At 37.8% G+C, this 24,090-nt stretch overlaps 2 protein-coding genes across 2 annotated transcripts in view; one reads left to right on the forward strand and one right to left on the reverse strand.

Annotated features, from left to right (window-relative positions):
* Window positions 1-2,587: 2,587 nt before the first annotated feature.
* Window positions 2,588-17,273, forward strand: LOC134541622 (protein G12-like). The gene is made up of 5 exons (XM_063385181.1): window positions 2,588-2,767; window positions 5,423-5,483; window positions 6,967-7,157; window positions 10,597-10,842; window positions 17,014-17,273. The coding sequence occupies exons 2-5, from the start codon at window positions 5,423-5,425 to the stop codon at window positions 17,140-17,142; spliced, it is 627 nt and encodes a 208-aa protein (XP_063241251.1). The 5' UTR covers window positions 2,588-2,767; the 3' UTR covers window positions 17,143-17,273.
* Window positions 17,274-18,222: 949 nt separating this feature from the next.
* LOC134541621 (somatostatin receptor type 5-like) overlaps window positions 18,223-24,090 on the reverse strand; it is an 84,756-nt gene continuing 78,888 nt past the window's right edge. The window contains exon 3 of the mRNA XM_063385180.1: window positions 18,223-22,801. Within this exon, the coding sequence (XP_063241250.1) occupies window positions 20,745-22,049 (1,305 nt within the window). The 5' untranslated portion in view covers window positions 22,050-22,801 and the 3' untranslated portion in view covers window positions 18,223-20,744. The remainder of the gene's footprint in view (window positions 22,802-24,090) is intronic.

The following is a 24,090-nucleotide window of genomic DNA, read 5'->3' on the forward strand; positions in this document are numbered from 1 at the left end:
TGAAAGTCCGTAATCAGGGCTCTAGTGCAAGCTGTTTTAACTAAAATGGTAAAGTACGAACGAATGTGACTGTACAAGCAGAGAAGACTACTTTACAAAGAAATATCTTAATTATATTTTTGTAACAGCAAAGGAACTATACCTGAGTCATTCACAAATCATTGTGGCTGAAAAATCTTCGGACAGTTATAGAAGGCACCATACAGGTTACTACTGCAGCAGACAACACGCACTGGCACTGTACTGTTCCCTCAAGTCCTTCAAAACAACTGTGTGCTGTGTGAAACGAGGAAAGGAGCAGGTACGCTCTGTCCACCGCCCGTCAGGTAGTGGATGTGCATACTTATCCAGTGACGTCACGGCCACATCGTCTACCGTTAACCAGGCTCCAGGCGGGTAAGTTTTAGGACGACCTTTTGTGTCTCGAGGGGGAGGGGGACATGTCACGTGTGTCCCCCCCCCCCCCCCCCCGTGCCTACGCCACTGGATTTATTAGAGGTTGTCACGTCAAAAAACGAGCATGGATTTATTTTAATTAGACTGGATACTACTGTTACTAATACTGTCAAGGTGTTGTATGACTTGGAGCACAGGCGACGGTACTGGTTTCCTACCTGCTCGCATGTGAAAATGGCCAAGCCATGAAGATGTATACGTTCAATCGTGGAGAGATGAACATATATTTTTTTAAACTTTAAATTGCTGTGAAGAAAGCTTGCAGCTTGCATGATAGGCTGGCATATTGACCAGAATGCGTGCCAATTCCCGAGCTGAATAGATCTTCGGAAAAGCCTTTGCCTGCTACTATTACAATACAATCAGGGAAATAACTAAACTAGTTTCCACACGGGGAGAGAAATCCCTTTTTTTCCCCCCTTCTTCTCAAATCAACCAAACCAAAACCTTTCTCGACAACACCTCATATCGCCACCACAATATTCCAAATATAATTTATATTCAACTTAGATGGTAAATTAATATAATTATTTGCAGTAATTTCATTTTTAATACACAGCAAGTTGTAAATTACGCGAAAAATAAAAGTTTAAAAATGTTATGACGATGTACATGTAGGTATCATTCAATATAAATAATTCAGTTTATCTGATGCCTTCCAAAAATTTATTTTGTGTTCTAACACTACGATATTAAAGTAAATATCTATAGAAAAAATTACTCTGCCAGTTTAGCGCCTTATCCGCAGTTACTTCCCTGAATACAGCTCATGGCACACTGCTGAGGTCGTGTGTGAATAAGCAACTGCTCTGAGCAGGAAGCGGAAACATCACTAGGACCTGCCCACACGCGCGAATTGCGATCCCACACAACACGGATTGTTTCGTACACACCCAACTGAAAATTTGTAATGACACAGAAACAATGCGGAAATGTGTCTGAACACCTGTGCTGTACGAGTCAAACCTCGAATGATCGTCACCAGGAAGAGCTCTTTGGTGGCCCAAATGATCCTTCTGCGGGTCTACTTAGGCCGATATTCCAAGAAACACAATAAGGGTTTAGGTGTTGAATATGCTACACCTGTTTCCTAACCGTATTCCTAGTGCACCATAGAACGTGGCCAGTTCCTTATTTTTAGGGAAAGGGTTTTGGTGTCTTATCCGTTGCAGATCTGTTGCCCGAATTCCGCGCATGCGCAGAGCTCTCTTTTTTGGTTCATTTCGTTCAGATGGCGGACCCGTGTCTTGCGCCATTAACTCGTACGTAGTCACTTCTATACGTACCAAGCATTTTGGTGTGTAAAATGAAACTTTTTTGATAGTGAAACTATCCTTGAATTCTTTTTGTACACTTTAATAGTCATAACAACACATTATTGCAACTTTAAAAGTATTTGAGAAAATTAAAATTACACTATTTATTTCGCGCAATAGTGTTGCTATTTGTAGCACTTTAAATGTATGGATTGTTGCCAAATATCCGCTAGAATGCAGTGAAATAAGTTTCTAGTCTCGTGCAGGGCACAGTTTACTAAAACGGTTGATTTTCCGTTACCTAAAAGGAATTGGGTTTGGATATGTTCCGGAATACGGTCTGCAATTAAGGTTACGGTTGTATCCCAACAAGGTAGTCCTTATTCGCTACCTTATCCGAAAGTCTTGGAATACCGCCCTTAGTATTGATCCCAGCATCGAGTGTTAGCCGTGCAATAAAGGAGACCTCCGACCAGCACACACCCATCCGGAACACAAACGTAAAGGACCAGCTCACTCACTTAGACCATAGTTTTCCGGATACGTGATATGCTATTTACTGTTTCATGTAAACTGTCTCAAATTTGGCAGTTCTCAAAAATGCTATACCAGTGCTCTGTGCATCCTTCTGCCACTGTTGGTTTTGTCCCAAACTGTTCATAAACAACTTCTGGCGATAATTATGGATTCAGATTTAGAATGTATAAAAACAGAGACTAAACGAAAGTAAGAGGTGAAAAAGGGGGGGGGGGGAAAGGTCACAGAGAATCCAGTACCTATTTTGGGGAGATAATAATGACCTCCACAATGACAATGTGACTGATAAGAAATGACATCATGCCAACGTGAAAGATACTGTACAACAATCGTCTTAGATACAGGTTATCAGAGAGTCAAGTGCAAAGAAAATAAATTATTTAAAGATTTCTCTATTTTCTGATTTCAAGGACACCAGTAAGTATCAGGTAATACTATGGTATATAAGTCCTTAAAACATCGCATTGAATTCGTATTTGTGTCTTGCTGAGAAAAGGTGTTACGAACCACATCAAAAGGTGAGCCATCCTAATGGTTTTCAGTAAAGTGTTAAGTTTTTTTATTAAAAAAAAGTTTAAAATAAAAAGCATAAATTCTCTCTTCAAATTACAGACAGCCTTATGAAACAATTTTGCATTTTTTACTTCGTTACTTGCAAAAACTATATACCACTGTACAGGATGGTAAAAAAGGTCTGAACTTGGCTTCTATGGGTATTTCGTAAAATAAAATACAAAACTGATGAAACATTTTTTTTTGTATTATGTCCTAGAGAAATAAATTCAAAACTAAAAATATTATATGTATTTATATAATCCAATTGAGAATGTTTTCTTCGAAGTTCTATTATGTTTTCTTTTCACGAAACATTTATTAATTAAGTGATACAAAATAAAACAGATGCTTTGGCAATATCGATTAGGTATGGTCATGCACCAAAATTGCACATTTATTTAGTGCCATATAACTATTTGTTCGCCACTAACATCTTCCAATGAAATTGGTTAAATAAAGTTGGCAGTTTGTGATGACACTGAAAGCATCACTAACACAGCGAAAACGATGCGTACTTGGGGTAACGTCTAAAAGCGTCTAGGTGCAGTAAATTTGACACCCTGGACCCTGGTGCTATGTATGATACCCTGTAAAAATAACTTCTTGAACTTTGGAATTATTATTTAAATTTTATGCATACTATAAAAAACTGAAAGCGTACAAGCACATGCATATTACCACTAGTACCAAATAATATTAAAAACATCCATATCTCATCCCATAACTCAAATTTCATTGGATTCTGTGTATACACTACTAAGACTTGCACAATATATAACTGGTGTAATTGCCGAAACAATTTTTTAATTTATGTTATTTTCACATATTATGATATCTGAGGTATAGATTTTTATTCATTAAGCAATAAGAAGGAGGAACAGCTAAAGTATTTGACTTTAAAGGTATAACAGCTGAATCTGGCAGTAGTTTATTTGAAGAATGTACTTTGTTTCGCAAGTATCATTATAGTGCTTACACACACACACACACACACCTTGTACTAGACAGAGAGCAGTATGGGGCGATCATCGGCCAGGTTCACTGTGTGCTGCGGTTTGAGCAGGCGGCCTGGTTGAATGAATACATATCCTTTAATGCTGAGCGTCGTGCCCAGGCTGCGAATCCCTCGAAAAATGTTTTTTTTTTTTGGAAAGTTACTTTATAAGTCTGTGTATGGTAAAACTTTAGAAAATTCTCGAAAACACAGAGATATTCGCATCGCTTCACGTTACGATTCTGTTTATGGGGCAGCTGAGCTGATTGGACGTCCGACATTCAAGGCTCGGCAAATCATCAATAAAAATTTTGTTCTCATAGTGTTGCAGAAAGGTTCGTTAACCTTCGATAAACCTTTGTACACGAGTGTTGCCATTTTAGATTTGTCAAAATTGGTTTTATACGATTTTCATTATAACTATATGCAAAAAAAATTCCCTCCCCAGTCTCTGCATCTCTTTAACTCGGACACTGATTCATTGATTTACCACATTCAGTATGATAACATTTATAATTAAATACGACCCGACTGGAACCAATTTGAACCGGAAGCAAATCAAGAAAAAGTAAGGTGTTCTCACAACTGAGCGGCATTCTTTGTGCTCAGTAGAGTCGGAATGGATGACGGTTGATAGTGCAATATAAAACAATAGTTTCTGATGCAAACACATTTTGTAACACATATTTTTTCCAATCTTAATCTTCGCATGTGAATTTTATTACCCTACGATAGTTTGTATCTAATAATAAAATTAACAAAATTTCTTTTTATTTTTGAAATATTTCATTTATAATTATTTTACTGATACGAATAAATTTAAGCAAATTAAAAATTGCTAGCAAAAAAATTGTATCCAAATAAGTTACAAATAAATTTTGTATCACACTTTTACAAGAGGTTCACTGTAAAATAGTGAGTGTTAATGTTTAGACAGGTGACACTATTAACACAATTAAGTTATATCTTTAAGGTTAGATAAAAATAACTAGATTTGCAGGAAATCTTAATGTTGGTGCAAAAATGATGCAATGTATTAATTTAAAGATTTAGAAATTACTATCTAAACTAAATACAATCAATAAGTGAAATTACGAGTTACATACTAAAATAATACAAATAAACACAGGTTCACGCAATGCACTGTTAAAAATTTTTACCTTCAATTTACGTCGAGCGCTGGTTACACTTATTCGGGGATGTTCGCAAATTTACTTACATTGAGCTCACGTACTTGGAACATGAATACAAAAGAATAATCTTGGTATATTAACCAATCACTCGAATAATGGTTAGGTTACAGCAAGAACACTCTTTTTTTGTCCAATTGTGTGTTTACCTTTGTTAATAAAGAATCACACAACTATGAAATCGAAATACAGCATAGTTTTGTTTCGGAGACTCAGTTATTTGAAATTACGAAGATCTCTTCGTTTATTTCAGTTAATTTTTTTTTTTTTAAAATGTCTGTAGATTGATTGTAATTTCTAACAGTGTACAAAATTTTAACTAAACTGAAAACCGACCTTGCAATGAAAAGTATCAAAGCTATAGTATTATGAGATATAAAGGTAATTTATCTTCGCAGATAGCTGACGCGATGCTCTTGATTGTTATTTTCCAGATGAAGGTCCTCGTGGTGCTGGTAGCCGTTCTGGGCTTCACGTATGGAGCCTCCGTCGCAAGTGAGTATCAGTCACACACTACTAAAAGTCTTCATCTCCCACGTAAATGTGACACTACTCATAACACACACTCGTGATAGCTTCACACTAAAAAAATATTACCGCGAAGTCACAGAGAGAGAGAGAGAGAGAGAATCATCGACACAACAAAATGGTAGCAGCAAGCAAATAAGACAGTTACATATTTTGTTTTAAAAATATTTGTTTATTGTTTAATTGCATTCAAATTTTGAGTTAAGTTTATCACGTTTGGAATTTTAGACTGCATTATATATTGGTTTGCATATATTAAAAAAATCCAGTGTAGACGCTTTTTGCTACGACATTGGTTCGGGTGTCACTGTGAAGAGCTTGCGGATAACTTCTAGAACACAAAGTGAGACAATAAAAATATTCGACAGGATATAAGAGAATTACTAAATAATTAATGATGCAGGCTCACAAGACTCGTAAATATGGTCAGAATGACAGAAAAAGCAAGTCAGAGGAAAGCTTGCATCGAAAGGAATAATGATTAAAAAAGAGGATTACGGCAGCCTCAAAAAGAAAACGAAATCCCGACGTCTTCACGAAAAATCTACAGTGCGGAACCGAATTGCGTCTTTTTTTTTTTAACATCGCCAATTAACAAACCACACAACTTTTCATACATTCAACTTCAAACTAAATAAATGTTTTAAGAACTGTGCAGCTGCGGACAACTGTTCAGATGGATATTTGATAACCCTCGCGCCACTATTTGCCAAGTGTACACTCTTCCGAACTTAATTTTAACTCCCGAACTTTTCAAACCCTTTAAACTTGGATTTATGGACAAAAAAGAAAAAAAAACATTATTTTCAAAAAACGTCCATGGTTCCTGGTGCTCTTAAAAAAAATTGGTTGTTTGTAAAGTCGGTTTACCGACGATAGTTTAATGTGACAACGTCATAACAAAACATTGATGAAATGATTGCATACTGTTATGAATAAAATTGAATCATTTTTATTGAATTATCTCTATTTTGTATGGATACAAAGAAGGAGTGAAATGAAATCTACAATTTAATTGATAAATTTACTTTTATTTGCACTCATTAATTCAAATATGTTTATAACTTTAACGAAGAGATTATTTTAACTATCACTTGTTTACATGTTTGCTATTTAACTTCTTCCAATCTGTGTTATTCTGTTAAGGTTAGGACGATGATAGGAAAATTAGGAAACGAATGGGAGTGTTTCAAGTTTAATGTGCCTCAAAAAAGTCAAATCGATGGTTGTTCCAATCGAGTGGAAGAGAGATAGATGCGGCGCAAGCGTACTATGAGCGTAATGGGACACAGTGTAATGGGACAATGTGCATAACGGGACACTTTTTCGTTCGTGTAGCCGGCTTTCATCGATTTATTAGACGTTGTCACGTCAAAATGATGACCTGGTGACGGCGGCATTGCGGTGGCCACGACGATAGCCACGCGACTACCCCGGGCCGTATGCGCAGGCGACACCAACAGCACACTGCAGGCCGACTTCGACGCAATCATCTCCACCATCCCGATCAAGAACGTGACGAATCTGGTCCTCAACTATGTGGCCAACGACAAGGAGGCGCAGGATTTCATCAGCTGGATTTCCGGCGCCAAGTTCGCCGTCATCTGGAAGGCCATCTTCAACTCGTCCGAGGTCAAAGAGGTGAGCCAGCCGTCGCGTCATCGATGTACCTATTTAAAAAAAGGTATTTCGTAAGCTGTTTAGTTCAGAGTTTCCAGTTCAAATCTGGTGGATAGAATTAAAATTTATTAAAAAAATATTCAATGAAAACTTGCACTCTTCGTGGATTTTGGAGTTACTGGCTTCGAATCTGTTATATATATATATATATATATATATATATATATATATATAAGGGTGTACACTTTGGCTGCAAGTTCATCACGAAAAAATAGGTTTAAAACATGTAGCTGCAACTTATGGCTTAAATTGCTTGCCAAGGCTGGTATATACTTTTGAAATTGGAATATTGAAAATAAAAATATATATATTAAGAATGGAAATATAGTTTTAAGAAAGAACAAGAAACTGGAATAACTTACCACCAAGAGGTATCAAAATAAATAAAGGGGGCGGAGGGAGAGGAGTGTGTGACTATCGTTTCTCCAATGGCGGGAGAAAGACAGCATGTTTAGTTGTAAAAGGTTTTACGAAGACCGTAACACACGTCGCTGTCGTAAAATTATTTCATTTAAATAATTTCCCATAGAGTGTTGTGACTCGAAAGTACTACGTGATTTTGAAAAAAAAATTTAAAGCCACACTTTAAACTATCTTAAATTATTAATTAATTTTTTACAAAAAATTTCTTAAGCATGTACCTCACTTAACAACCAGAACCCTTGATTTAATGCCGCTTAAAGTAGGTTTTCGTTTGAATTTTAATATTAGCATTAGTCGACAATGTTGGTTTTAAGTATTTTAGCTTTGTTAAGTTAAACACTATCCAGACGCTTAGTGATACATATCAAATACTTTATTGTTTCCTATAAACCAGTTGTTCATCTTAAACTTGAAGTGAGGTCCACAAGTGTTATATATGTTTAATATTACTTTTTCTTGACGAACCGGCAGTCGAGGTTTGTCGTTATAAACATAATATACAACCTGCTATACAGGGTTTATCAAAATTCATGTTACAATGCTTGAGGGTAGAAAGCTCTTATTATTTGCAACCATTTTTGCCAATAAACATGTTGCCGGAAACACGTAGTTAAGCCCCTGTAGCCCCAGAAAGAGTGAGCATAGGAAACCCGTTGTAGAATGTTATGTTGTGGATGTGCGGGCGTTTGAGTAGAGAAATAACCTTTTTAATCGTGGCACATATTTTAATTACACTCTGAAATCAATCACAGCTTCGGCTTTGTTTACAACATTGAAAATTTTGCAAACGTTTTAACAACGTGACAGCCTAAAGCAACGACTCAAAAAAACGTCCACCTTGAGCGACACAGAGGTGGCAACGGCGAATCATGTTTTCACGGATATGCTGGAGCATGTGTGGAGTCGACCTTATGATTTCGAACGCTTCAATGATTCGCTGTGTAAGCTCTTCTACCATTTCTACTGGCGTAGCGTAGATAAGCCCTTTTACGTAACCCCACAGAAAGAATTCTAACGGGGTTAGGTCCGGTGACCTTGGCGGCCATGCGACAGGGCCCACTTGTTCAATCCATCTGTTTGGAAATGTTTGGTTTAAATACTCTCGCACTTGCATGGAAAAATGAGGTGGTGCCTCATCATGTTGGTACCACATCACTTGTAGGACATGCAATGTAACCTCTTCAAGAAGACCTGGTAGTTCGTTCTGAAGGAAGTGGAGGTATCCAGCGCCAATAAGTCGTGGCGGAAAAATAAGTCCCGATGAGTACGCCATCAATAATACCGGCCCACACATTAATTGAAAAACGTTCCTGGCGAGCTGTAACACACGTTGCATGCGGATTGACATCATTCCAAACATGACTGTTGTGCGAATTGAGAATAGCATCTTGAGTGAACTTGGCTTCATCGCTGAATAAAACCGCTAACTCGGAGTTCCTCAATAATCTTCGAATGTACCAACGAGAAAAGGTCATGCGAAGAGGATAGTCCACCGGACCCATGTGTTGCACTTTTTGAAGGTGGTACGGGTACAAGAGTTGCTCATGAAGAACTCGCCAAACAGCCATTTTGTCAGCGTCCATATCGGAACCTTCTGCCCTTGTGCTTGTATCTGCACTCTCCTCAAATCTCTGAAGTACATCTTCTTCAAAACTGGGAGTACGAACCCTGCGTGGAGCACCAGCATTTGGTCTTGTGACGGCACATGTACCAGTATCACTCATTCGCTGAGTAAGTCTTGCAAACATGGTGTGAGCTGGAATCCTACGACCCGGATATCGTTCTTAGTACAGACGACGGGCGGCTCGTCCATTTTGTCTAGCTTCTCCGTAAACAAGCAGCATGTCCGTGTACTCACTAAATGTGTACTCCATTGAGCTCCACTAAAACGTCGCCCTTTTCAGAACCGCAACGAAAAAAATGACACCACGAGTTTGCTTGTACGACAGAACAGTCAACGACAGACCACCAGTGATATCAAAACACACTGCGACACTGCGATGTCACGCTGCGCAGTGCTATGGCACGGCACGAACGGAAGAAAAGAGGTGAGGGCACCACCAACGGAAGTAAAAAGGGGCGGGGGTCAGCATTCAACATCGCACAGTCATCTCGAGCGCTGCCCGGCGTCGTACACACGTAATTCACCACAGCATCGTCTGTCTTGCACAAAGCCCAACGGGTTGCCTACGCTGACTCTTTCTGGGGCTACAGGGGCTTAAATATGCATTTCTGGCAACATGTTTATTGGCAAAAATGGTTGCAAATAATAAGAGCTTTCTACCCTCAAGCATTGTAACATGAATTTTGATACACTCTGTATATATATATGTGTATACAAAGAGTGAGAGACTCAGACAATTGACTTTTAATTAAGTACTTTTTATCTTACACAAAATTTTTTGTTACAAATAGGTCTGTGAATGAAGATATTAATTTGTTAACGGAAAAAAAAGCTTGCCGCTAAACTTTCATTAAAATGAAGAAACCTTTTTCTAGGCCGTATATGCAAACAAAACTTGGTAGAACAAAATTATTTTATACTCATCTATGTGCCTTTATGAGCGGCCATATCGAAAATGCAAGGCTAGGGATTTGGGAGATGGATGGCGAAATTCAAAATGGCGGAGCTAAAAAAAATGGCGGATCCATAATGGCTGCCGGGGTCAAGGTAAAGTTCAGAGGTCAATGACATACAATATGGCCGCCGTGACTTGAGGGTGGTAGGTCAGTTCCAGCAGCGCTATGCCCATTTATATACTACAGACCTGTGTTCAATATCAATCACTAAAGTATATGATTGTTAATCACATTTATATATTTTTATTTGTGGGTAGTCTTTTTTTTATCCTGTAAGATTTTTTTGTTTTCATGCTGCCCGCACATCGTAAAAAATTCACTGTCATAATTTTTCTTCGTAACGCGCCTACAGAAGTGCAACTTCAATGAGCAGTGAAATTGCACACGTGCCCCATAGCTGATGGCCTGGGCTTACGCGCACGGCGTGCCGATCTACAAGGACATCAACAAGTTCGCCGACCTGATAAGCATGGATCACGTGTCGCCGCGCGCGGGGTCCACCCTCGGGGGCGTGGCCAGCTTCCTGGACGAGCTCTTCGCCATGGTCAACCCGCAGCAGCTGATCGCCAACATCAAGAAGCAGGTGGCCGCCAGCGCCGACTTCAAGGAGTTCTACGACCGCCTCAGCAGCGAGCAGTTCCACGTGAGTCTCCGTTCCTTCCTGGAACGACTCACGCAGTGGGAATTTTTTTTTTGATTTGATACAGTTTCATGGACATACGCCATTGCAGTTTTGCACTGTTTGTCGTGGGAAAAATTTCATAAATACAAAAAAAAGAAATAAAAAAGAAAACAATAAATGACAGAAAGCAATCTATAAATCAGCTGACGTCAAACAGAAGAAACACAGTGGGCTAACAACGATGATACAGTTTCATCAAGAACAGTAAATGCATACAGACAACAAAACCTGAACAACGCAGCAAATACATTGTGTTCATCTGTGCTGTTATTATTTTTTTCATTACTAAATTCCTTCCACAGAATTTGTTGTGTTGTCTGATTTTTAAGTTCGTTTGTATTCGCATGTGCTGTCGTCATTGTAATTTCCATTATACATGTTTAGGTTCATCGTTTGTTTTAACTGTTCGACATTAGATGATTTAGGCTTATTTTCTGTGGGTTTGTGTTTTAATTTTTTATTTCTCATTTATAATTTCTGAAATTTTCCCACAGCAAACAGTGAAAAACTGCAATGGCATACTGTATGTATAAAGAAATTGTATTACTTCAGTTTTAGTTTCGCGTCTTCGCGTTGGATTAAAGATTTTCCCATCTTTTTGCTATAATTGTATTTTTGAACTTTTTATGCCAATTTTGTGGCATGTCAAGGCATAAATCATATCTCACAGACCTTCTATACCTTTACTCACAAACTCGCAAGCGCTACGAGGAAAAACAACCATTATGGTAACCACACCAGCTCTCATGTGTTGACAATATTGTGCTGGAAATTAGGAATTTCGACACGTTTTTTTAAATTTGTTATTATAATTTTAAATTATTTTTGTAAATTTTATTTTTCTTGTAATCTTGTTACTAAAAGGATGATTTACACTTTGTTAGGCTGGTGTACTCTATGTAGTTAACTTTGTGTCAGTGGACCGAGGCACCTTTTTTTCAAGGATCTATCTGAGCTTTTGCTAGTCTAATGTAGTCGTTAGCAGCCCGGTTGAAATTTCTCCCGCCTACAGGCACGCCCGGGGTCCGTAATTTTAGTTCGCTATATGACTAGATCTGCAGAGCGCAGCTTCTGGCGTGCAAGCTGTAGTTCTTAGAGGACTGCCTAGATCAGCGAGCCTCAGGCACGACTGAGTATCCAGTGGACACTCGTTCCCAGCCATCTCTGCGCTTTTCTGTTCACCCTCCCCTCTCTCTCCACACCCCTGGTTCGCAAAATTTAACCCAAGATCACTGCCCTGTGGTGAACCCCACCAAGACGGTGGCCTACTCCAAGGGCATTCTCCCTTGCCCTACAGAGCCCACGACACCTAGTGACGGAAAAAGTAACTTCGGCCCTGGTCGCCAGCGTGCAGAGCCCACGCTCGTGACACCTGGTGGTGAGTCAGCTCACCGCCCCCGTTAGTTCCCCTTTACGCCACTAGAGAGCAGCTCCGCGGCGCCATATGCCCCTATGCTTTCAAATTGCGACCCGTAGAAGTCGATTGATTGTTGCTTTCTGTGCCCGCCGGTAGAGAGAGCGGCAGTCGCTCTTTGGCGCAAACGACTGAAGTCGTGGCTACGACCACTTCGGGAACCTCCGGATATGTTCGGTCCAGAGCCGAACCTTCCCCCTCTTTTTCCCTAGGGCCTACCGCGCGTTTTAATTAGGAGCTTTGTCCGCCATCGCGGCACTCAGGACTTTGCCACTGGCTACTAACCGCGCTGCAGGTCGGGCAGAACTTCTCGCTGTCTCTTGTCGCGGCTACGAAGGAATCGCCTTCAATTAAGGATGAAGTCAGCTGTCTTGGGGGATGTGATCCCAGTTGAACAGTAGCCAGTCAGAAGTAGGGATTAGAAAAATAGTTATGTTTTAGTTAAATTTTATTAATTTTTTTTATTTTACTAAATTTCGATTTATGCCGCATCATCCGCGCATTTCTCGGTCCGCGCCATTCTGATGTCGGCGCGAGACATCTCCTGAGCCCTGGAGCCACACCCTGTTTGGTGAGTTACTCCCATGGGCGCAAATCTGTAGGATTTCCAGGGGGGGCCCGTGAATTCTGTGGTTTAAGAATTTTGCGCTAGAGGTCAACCGAAACAAGTCTTCTCTGGATGATAAGCTCGTATGTTATACACTTTATTTTTACGTAAGTGATATTAACAATAAAGCAGAGCAACATATGTTTTAGTAATTATTAATTAATGACTATAAGAAATGATCTCTCAAACATGTTTGAATAATTTGCTAACCTAAATACATAAAATATCCATGAAAAAATCTATTAAAATAATATACGTGAATATAACGCTGTCCGTCCGTCTGTCTGTCCATCTGCCACCAGGCTGTATCTCATGAACCGTGATAGTTAGACACAAATACTAAAAACATAGTAAAATAAATATTTAAGGAGGCTCCCATGCAACCAACGTGATTTTTTTGTTCGTTTTTGCTTGATATTGAAAACAGCAACAGGTAGACGCTTGAAATATCCACAGAATATTTAGTTATATATTCACTTTAAAATAAATGATTAAATTAAAATATAACACTTTTTTAAGGGGGCTCCCATACAACAAACGTGAAAACAGAATAAAATTTCACAAATGATGTATTTCTGTTGCCGCTATAACAAGAAATTCTAAAACAGAATAAAAAAAATATTTAAGAGGGGCTCCCAATCCCATACAACAGACATGATTTTTTTTGCCGTTTTTAAAGATAATGGTACGGAACCCTTCGTGCGCGAGTTCGACTCGCACTTTGTCGGGTTTTTTATGCCACATCACATTATTACTGCGATTCAAATGCTGTTCGTGAAATTCTTTGTTCACAGTTTTTTATGCGCCCTAAAAACCCAAAGCTCCAAAGCTAATAAACGGATCAACATAAAATGAACGATCGAATCATATTTAAACCCTTAAAGACTCTTTTATTTAGTAAAGGCATCAACCAGGTAAAAAAGAAAAAAAAACTTAACGACACAAATGAAAAATCTCGTAGATAGAACTATGAAATTTATCCTACAGCTAATTGAACCACATACATTTCTCGGCTTATTTTTAGTATAATCAGTATTTTGGCAGTGAATATTATTTAGTTAAAATATACCGCTTCATTAGTTATTAAAGAGACGCGTTTGCTTCCTTATTAACTTAAATACGGATGTGTAACGTTTAAATACTTCTTTCTCAATCTTACTTTTGTTTACTCGTGCAGTGTTGCAGTTATCAAATAACAAATGTTATAAAGTGATTATCGGCCATGAATTGTGAAAATTATCGTTTGATAATAAAAGGGGAGTGATTTTAAATTCCATATTGACGAGGAAAAAAATTATTCCCTGTATATTCACATGTAACGTACAGAGCAGCTAGCCTTACAGAATGGAGATGAGCTAAAAAAAATTCCAGTAATGATATATAAGTTTCAGTTCGTAAATAAACTAAATTCTGCTATAATTACTGTTAAAGTATTAAGTTGTTTATTTACTGGAAAAATAACGTTACATAATCACTTAAATAAAATATATTACCTAAATAATAGTCACTACTTATAAAACAATCAAGCTTACCAGGTGAGAATCAGATTCTGTTTTCCGTTTCTTTCGCGTCACGAAATTATCCATGTTGATGTTTGCCAAGAAAGCAGAAGACTGGCGCACACGAGAGCAAAACCACTTTAAAAACAGACTACCTGAAACCTATAATACTGTCGTTTCAGAGGACAAGGTAGTGTGGGTATCAATGGGGAGGAAATGCTAACGGAACCCTACCCTAGCTTCGTCCTTTGGAATGAACGGTTTCTAGGAAATAAGGGTTTCAAAGTTCTCACTGGAAAACTCCATACCATGGTTTTCGCAGAAGGGGTAGGGGAAAATAACTACGGAACTCAAAGGTAGGAATATAAAGCATGTCAAAGTGTCTGTCGTCGTTGTAAATAATAATATGATATATATATATATTGTGTACACCATTAACTTTAAAATCACGAAGTGGGCCCCCCCAAGGAGGGGCCCATTAATTCCAGGGGGGGCCCGGGCCCCCTGGCCCCCCCGGGATCTACGCCCATGGTTACTCCGGTATTCTTTTTCTCCCCGAATTCCCGTTTGTTGGCCTTTTCGCGCCTACTGTGTTTGACTGTCTGGAAGCAGGTCTAATTCGTTTGGAATTTCACTTGTGTTTCAGACAGGGTCCAAGTGCTGGGAGACGAATTTGCTCCCAGCTTGTTGCCCTGGACCTCGAGCTCCGAGTCCCCTTAAGAGAATTTTTCCCGGCCCAAAGTCATACTCTTAAGATCCGGGTGATATTAGAAATATATATCTCCCTTAAAAGGAACTAAATTTATTAAAATACAAACCAGCGAACAGTGACTTAATAACTCAATCCCCGAGAATATGTAAAATAAGCAGAAACGATAAATAATGTAATCAGTGAAAGAATCTAATATGGTGGAGTATTTCAATTTTTTTGTTTTGTGATGATGTGTAGTTAATATAATATAAATTGTTTTAATAATATCGGGCCGGCCCACCGTTAAGTAAGTTTGAAATCTTGTCTATACCTTTCTTTGTGAAACTTAATTAATCCAAAACTATTGACAAACACATTGAACTTAATTATGCTGAATAACCCGGGAAACCTATAGACCAACCTACCTATTTTGTGATTTATTTGTTTCATATTCACCTATTTCCTATTTAAACGATCCACTAGATCCCAGGTTGACTGCGTGAAGGGAGTATAAATTTGTCTTGTTCACCACCTCGTGCCCCCTCTAGTAAATACTTTAATATTCTTAATATTTTTGAACCCAGCAGTTTCCAAGGTTTTTTTTAATTAAGTTAAAATAATCTAATATTAAGGCACGAGGGGCGTTTCAATATCAAGGGAAATTATTTGAATTTAATAACTTAAAATGATTCAGAAATTCCTTAAAAAATGTGCTTGACATAACTGTCGCAGTAGGAGCCCCTTAGAATCAAGCGCGGAGTTCTAAAGGCTCCGAAGAACAGGTTGAAAAATGCTGTCACAAATGGAAACTAATGGCATGAAAATTTAACAACCCAGAACAAGCGAAGCTATGCACGCATAAAGAATTTAAAATTAACTTCTTTCTTAAAAAATTTTTTATCGATAGATATGCCGAACTTTATCTGCTGTTTATAAAACGCGTGGCAAGGGATCATAACCAAAACTTTTCTCTGACTAATCGCTTCATGATAATCAACTAGGAGATAATTTTCTATGGTTCTACAGCTGCATAGTGCACACAAAATTACGTACATAGTGTCTTATGAGAAATATTTATTCATTACGATCCAGAATTGAAAAAAAAAACACCCAGACTTTTAAGGCTACCAGCTACCACATCAACAAAGAATACAATTGAACGGCAGAATAATTTGTTTATTTCCATTACGATGAAGGGATTTTTTTTTTTTGGGGGGGGGGGGATACATTTTGCTGGTCATCGGCACAGCTTGGTCAGTAGGAACCAGATTAAAAATGCAGTGTCTTACGTTCAAGTACTGATGAACCATAGTTAGAATAAATAAACATGCATATCAAAGTTAGTTCTTGCGAAAAAAAATAAGACACAATACACTTATGGAAGTTTCCGTGTGTAAAGGGATAAACGCACACCTCAATTATTTAAATAAACATAAATTAATATTAATCTATACAGGATACGTTACCAAATAACTAATCCTAATTAACCTCAATTTTAGTTTTGTATATCATGTGGCACAAACAGACGCAGATTCCTTGTGTATGAAGAAAATTGAGCAGAGAAAGGACAGCGGAACAGTTATGTTTGTAGGATGATCTGTCCGCAAAACGCATGGTACACAGAACATCCTAAACCACTGTTTATAACAGTTCCGTGTTCCAAGAACATTTATATTGCGCCATCAGATAACTGTCCCTATATGAATAGTCTCACAGTCAGTATGGATTATGGGTATCAACTTTTGTATCTACTGCCGTGTATTTATTTTATCTGTGCGTGGACATTTGGGAAAACTTCTTTGTAAATTGGGCGAAACAAAACGAAACTTGGAAAATATGGTCCTGTAATTCTTATGTCTTACGTGGATGATTTTTTTTTGTCTGTTCAAAATCAGGATTGTTTTCTAATTTTTTTTTTCAGGCATTTGTTCACAAGATCTACAGGATGAAGGAGCTTCAAGACCAATTAACGGTGCTGAAAATACGAAACGTCCCTGTGGAAAAGATCGTCACCGAAATCGCAAATGTTTTGGGATGGAAAAACCTCTGAAATGAAAGACGTCAAAACTAAACAGCGCTTAAATCATTTTACTTGTGTTTGTGAAACTTGTCAAACAAAATTTACCGTGATTTTGTGTCAGCATAAAAAATGGAGGGAATAAAATAATCCCGCAAACAAAATTATTTTTATTTTTTACCACATAGACCTCAATGAAGTTTGGTTGATTAAGTGACTTCAATAAGAATGCAATGGAAAACTAAGGTGTTTGAATAATAAGTACATTTGATTACTAGACAACAATGTAGTCTTCAAATGTAAATCTCGTATTGCATTTAATACATTTCATCATATCTCCTGTTACTTTCATTAAAGTATTTCATAATTTTCAAACAAAACGGATAGTAATGAACGAAATCAAAATATAAAAGTAGGTCATTAGTGTAAAATCAAGGGAATTATACATATTATTGGCCTTATCAGAGTTAAAATTACGAATTAAAATCTTACAAAAGCCTGAAATTAAGAAACTTATGCACCCACCCTCTTTCTCTTAAAATTATAAAATGCATTTAAATAAGTCAATGATTTAACACAAATAAATTAAATTTTATCTCTCGGTAACGAAAATAAAGGTATACTTTAATAAATAAAGTATGTACTTACCATTTCTATTTCATAATTTAGTCAAGGGGTATTCAAAATGTTTGTAAATTTACTGTAACATTTCAAAACAAGGTTATTTCCTGATGAAGAAAAATATACCAAAATAGAAACCTGTTTTGAAAAAAAATAAATTACTTGATAAAAAATAACTAACGAAAGTCAAAAGGCTTTTAGATTGCTAGATACATATTACATTGAGGCATGGTTGTGGGTGAAGTTTTAATCAAAGCTTAGGTTTAGTTTCTTAATTATCTAAAACACTGCTAGATTAGAACACGGGCATAAAGAAGGGGTATCATTAAACCAAACAATAAATTAGGAATATTTATACTATCAAGATCTTGAGTTTTTCACAGATGTACATCTTAGGAGACATTTCACCAACTTTTTGAACTGTAAATTTTTTTTTTTTTTACTTTTTGATTGCAGTTGTAAATAAAGAAATAACACATTGTTAACAACCACTTTGTGTAACGTTTATTATTTAAATAGATATAACGTCAGGACATGACACTTTTTACATCGAACTGGACGACACTTCTTGAAAAGAAGAGTGAATTGTAATAACATTTCATTTTCGTTACAAGTTTTCTTTCCATAGGTACTTCATACAAAATAATAAAACAAAGAAAAATTTAATCTGTATTATTCAAACATGAAAACTACGTCAATATACTGGCTTGCTACTATTTATACAAAGAAAAAATTTGTATAGCAAAATAATTACATTTAAACACTGATAAACTAAATTAAAAATATTATCCTTCCTCCAAAATTAAGTGAAATTGTTACATCAATATTCTCTACAGAACAGGTACTGTAAACGTGTTCTTAATTTTTTTTTAACGTTTACATGAATACACAGTACAGACAACTGTAGGTGGCAAAAATGATTAAATTGCATGTATGTGACATATCATAAAAAAAATAACGCTTACTAAAATATCTACATTTGACAGGAAAGTATTTTTAAAATGTAAGAAGTTTCCTTTAACCTAAAGTAAAATATTAATTTTCTACTTTACAATTTTCGTACAGGTAGTAGATATGAGTGTATTTGCATTTTGACGATTCGTACATATTTTTGTTGTCAGGAAGTAAACAAAAAGTGTTCACGTGCAAAATTAATTTGAAAAATACGTTCGTGCAAAATGTGACCAAGGAAGTGCCTATTTACGTAAGGAAATCTTTCACATACAACACAAACTTTTCACGTAAGCATGCTTTAGTTATAGATATTGACTATAAATGTGACAACATTACTTGTATGATACAAACTAAAAATGGTTACCAGAACACTTACGTACCCTTTTTTTATACCCCAATGAGACATTTTTTTAAACTCCGACAGAACATGCAGTTAAAATTCAAAATAATGTAAAAACAAATACGTTTAAGTTTCTATTTGAATCACGCTTTACAACGAAATTGACCCTAAAATACAACCAAGTTGAATGGTTTTATAATATTTCATGAGTCTGTTAATCTAACGATTACATGTTATTTAGGCCTATGAAAATGTGAAATATGGTAGCAAGATTTTACGGGCTCAAGTAAAAAAATCTTACTTATCATATTTCATGGCAATGGAGATGGTTCGCGGCTCCGTTGGCTAAACTTTCTGTTGTCGCCATAACATCTTATCAATGTTTGTTTTAACACATAAATATTTCTAAAATTTCAGATGGAATATTTAAAGAAAGCCACATTATGAAGACGGCAGGAGTACTAACTAACCCAAGATATTACTAAAAAATTAAAAGGATTTTTTTGGAATTAAATACGAAGAACTGTTTCAGAAATTCCTTAAAAAAATACGTTTGACAATATTAACTAAAAAACTTTAGACTATTGCATTTTTATGCAATAAATTTAATAATACATGTTCAATAACTGCTGATGTATTCTACTGTGTAAGCTTTCAGATTAATTATTCAGATGTTCTGAATCACAAAAGAATATATATATTTGAAAATATTCTCACTTACTAATAAATATATAAACATTTTAGACGTAAAATGAGCTGCAACAAATAATCATTGTTCTATTTTTAATAGTTTACCACAGCAAACACGAATTCAATGCTTTCTTAGATGATTTATATTTGAAATAGCTGATGCACATTTTTCAAATACCCAATTACTGAATTATAAATGTACCAAAAGTTCAATCTCCAAAAAAAATTGTTTTTTGCTTGTTACCTTGAGTGTTTACTACTTACACAAGTTTACAAAATAGTTACAAAATAATACACTTTAAAAGGGAAACTTTGATAGAGTTTTTGATATGAATAAGTGAACGCCTTAGTAACTGTTAGCTAAGTTTCAGTATATGTTTATTTGATTTGCAGTAGCAACACTAGAAATGTTTTCGTTCAGAAAAAACTGATTTCACACCACTATAGTTAAGTAATTACAACAAAGTGTGTTCGCATAAATTCTATTTTCCACCTGGGAAATGGGACACACATTTAAAATAAATATATAACCAAATATCACTTTTAAAAATATGCAATCATATAACAAACGAGCCAAAATTTATCAATTTTGTTCGTAAAGCTATCTCACATAAATTAAGCCTCATAAACTCAGTACAAATTCCACAAGTTTATTATTTTTAATTCGTTTCAAGCCTCAAAAATCTGACGAACAAGTTGACTGCAATCTGTCGGATACCCTGTTTACAATGTTTATCTTCCCTGAGATCATCACATTTCCTCGCGATACAGTCAAACGGTTTGTTTCACTTTCCAAAATATAATCTCGGATTCCGTAGCGTTGACAGTAAGACCGGAAGAAAAAAAATAAGCAAAGAAAATAATTTATGTTGTGATTTGGTATCAGTTTTTAAAAAATAATTAAACTATGCTTTAAGTATGCAGTGGTTGAAGTAAGGGAACAGTGGAATATTCCGGCACTGTTAGCGCAGGGGCATCACGGGCTGAAGTGTTCGCGCGCCAGCTGCCGGCGACACTGCAGAGCACAAGTCTACACCCGGGTGGGCTGCTGGCCGTTCTTGAGCACCGTGTCGGCGGCCGGGTCCTTGCCGGCCGTGTCCTTGGCGTCCGTGCTGGCGGTGATGTTGGAGCGCGAGGTCATGGTCATGGTGGTGACGGAGCTGTCCGCCTTGCTGACCAGCGGGCCCGTCTCGCCGCCCCCGCCCGCCTCCAGCGCCGCCGTCCTGGCGGGCCGCTGGCGCTCCGACCCGCCCTGCCGGTGCTGCCGCCGCGGGAACACGCTGTTCTCCATGTGCAGCACGTTGTTCACGTCCTGCCCCGTGGCGCACGTGCACGCCTTCAGGAAGCTCTTCTTGAAGTTGTCGCTGAGGAAGGCGTACAGGATGGGGTTCATGGCCGAGTTGGAGTAGCTCAGGCAGCCCGCCAGCAGGAAGATGGTGATGGACACCCGCGACTGGCACTGCTTTGGCGGCGTGAAGATCAGCGCCACCTGCGTCAGCCAGTACGGCAGCCAGCAGAACACGTACACCGTGATCACCGTCAGCACCAGCTTGGTCACCTTGCGGTGCGACTTCTTCTTCTCCTTGGACTTGTTCTTGGGCCCGACCGTCTTCAGCTTCCTGATCACCAGGATGTAGAACACGGAGATGAGCATGAGCGGGATGGAGAAGCCCAGGATGAAGGTGTAGAGCGTGAAGGCGGTCTGGCTGCTGATGTTCTCGCTCTCGGGCCACAGGATGTTGCAGCTGATGTTGTTCTCGCTCTCCATGATGTTGGCGTACATGAAGATGGGGATCATGAGCAGCGCGCTGGCGGTCCACGCCGAGGCGGACACCACCTTGGAGATGAAGGGCGTGCGGATCTTGGGCGCGGAGATGGGGTGGCAGACGGCGATGTAGCGGTCGGCGCTCATGATGGTGAGGAAGATGCTGCTGGTGAACTGGTTCACGCTCGTCGTCGTCATGTACGCCTTGCACATGATGTTGCCGAAGGGCCAGAAGCGCAGGTTCATGGTGGCCAGCAGGAAGGGCACGCCGATGAGGAAGCACTCGTCCGCCACGGCGAGGTTCACTATGTACATGTTGGTGACTGTCTGCATCTTGGAGAAGCGCAGCACCACGTAGATGACGAGGCTGTTGCCGAGCAGCCCCACGATGCAGACGGCCGCGTACAGCACCTGGGTGATGAGCAGCAGCGTGGGCTGGTCCGTGTCGCACTCGCGGTCCATCGCCGACGCGTTGGCGCGCGCCGACGTGTTCGCGTCGTCCAGGAAGCTGTCCGTGGTGGAGGAGGCGTTGTAGTCGGCGGGCGACCACGCCGTCACCATCGCGGCCATCGCGCGCTGCAGTCTAGGACCTGGAGGCCAGCGCCGCCAAATGATCTCCACTGACTTCTCCTATGCACTGATCAACTCTGCGACACCCACGCGCGTTCATTGTTAAAAAAAAGCCAACATGGGAGTGATCGTGGTTAAAAATTGGTCCGTTGGAAGGTGAGAGTGTAATGATGTGTAGTAGAAGCCGTCCTGAAGTTATTAGAAACGTCTTTGCAACAAAAATATATTTCAGTTAAATATCTGTGGGAAATTATATTTATTATTATTTCAAGAATGTAAATAATTATCCTATTCAATACGCTCATCAGTTGCTCCTTTAAACATGTGCAGTTATTCGTAGGTCAACTGTGACCGTCACATCACAAAAAAAAGTTTATTGAAAAACCGAAGGTTTTTGTAACCACAAAAAATTTATATTATTTGGTATTAAATTTGTGGCAGTAAGAAATTAAGGCATTAAAGAAACACAGATGTTTTGTCTAGTTAGCGTGAACGATGTTCAAATAAGATAGTCGCTGAATGCTTCCTCTTTAGGTAATACATTGTCCTAGTGTGTTGAACTTTTTTTTTTTTACACCTCAAGTCTTTTCAGAGCGAGCGCAAAAGCACCGAAGCTCGGGAGACAACATTTTATTTATTTTATTCTGGGCTTGTTTGGTGTCGTGTTAAAGTGCTGGATGTTTTCTCACAGCGAATAAGTACACTCGGTGCCAAGGCAGACTTCCTCGGAGTACGAGTCCGTTCTTCCGGACCTGCAAGCACAAACATAAATATGATAATAACGTGTCTCTCGTCGTTTGGGCATTTCAAGAACACAACGTAACTCACGGAACACAGATTACTAAGCACAAAAAATATGATTAATACTCTCATCAAACTATAGTAAACAATCAGTTTACATGCTATCTAATCAATGAAAATATGATTATTAGCGAAAATATTTTGGGTCAAGAAAATCTCAATCCAATACAGTTTATTTTTACTTCAACGATTAGTAGAAATAATATTTTTTTTTACAAGGCATAATTATTTGAGGCAGTACTATCCTAAATAATTTGGCTTCTAATATTTCCTGTTTTTACACATGATTTTAAATGAATTCGTAGTATAACCATATTTAACGGTTTGTAAAATTTGTTTTCTACTAAACAAGTCTTTAATGTTTTTTATGAAGTTAAAAGGCAAACTATTTTAAGTCAATCCTAGCATATGCTGAAAGAATTAACCGTTCATATGTAGTCTTCGTCTTCAAATAGGTTTTTAGTATTGCATTCGTAAATAAATTAAAAATTAGGGTTTTCCCAAAACTCTGAAATATTCAGGTTTCTATGATTCTTGAAAAAAAAAAAAACTAAATTTATTGATTTAATGCATGATGTACTAAAAATAAAATATTTGAAGACGAAAGTTGCATACGAACGGTTATCACAAAAATGTATACATTTAACGTGCTGCCCCATTGGCTGAATTATGTGCGGAAAAAGCCTACTTTGCCCATAACAGCCAATAATAAACGACATGTTGCAGTCATTGACAAAGCGTATCGAAGCCTATAAAACTGTAAAATATTCGCGTGATAAATCATAATTTCTATCAATTATTTATACGACGTTTAACACATAAAAGCTTATCAAATTTATTACAGCATTATATTTTACAGCGTTAACGTTTTGTCTATGCTGGTAGAAAGCTTTTAATGCAGTTGATATTAACGTAGAGTTAACCTTAATTACAATATTCTACCAGGGGTTTTTATAATTTTTATACTATTTGGGTTTTGAAACCATTTACACATGCAAGTGCCAAGAAATGCATAAAGCAACAAAACACGAATAAAATTTCTTAAGCTACCGTCCAAATACGCCACCAAGAATAATGAAGCCATTCAGAACCCAACATTTGTGAAGGAACTTGTAACTGCTAGCACAAATAAATCTCATCTCTTTATTCAATTTGTATTCATTTTATTTTTTTTATTTTACATCCATTCCTTTCTTGTACAATCAATTCACTGTAATAAAGTTAGCTTATATTATACGTT

Source organism: Bacillus rossius (assembly GCF_032445375.1).
Source record: "Bacillus rossius redtenbacheri isolate Brsri chromosome 4 unlocalized genomic scaffold, Brsri_v3 Brsri_v3_scf4_1, whole genome shotgun sequence".
Lineage (NCBI taxonomy): Eukaryota > Metazoa > Arthropoda > Insecta > Phasmatodea > Bacillidae > Bacillus > Bacillus rossius.

Bases quoted from the DNA above. Each gene is read 5' to 3' on its own strand.
- LOC134541622 (XM_063385181.1), top strand. From the start codon at position 5,423: ATGAAGGTCCTCGTGGTGCTGGTAGCCGTTCTGGGCTTCACGTATGGA. The intron at 7,158-10,596 runs GTGAGCCAGCCG...CGTGCCCCATAG, and splicing joins ACTCGTCCGAGGTCAAAGAG to CTGATGGCCTGGGCTTACGC. The intron at 10,843-17,013 runs GTGAGTCTCCGT...TTTTTTTTTCAG, and splicing joins TCAGCAGCGAGCAGTTCCAC to GCATTTGTTCACAAGATCTA.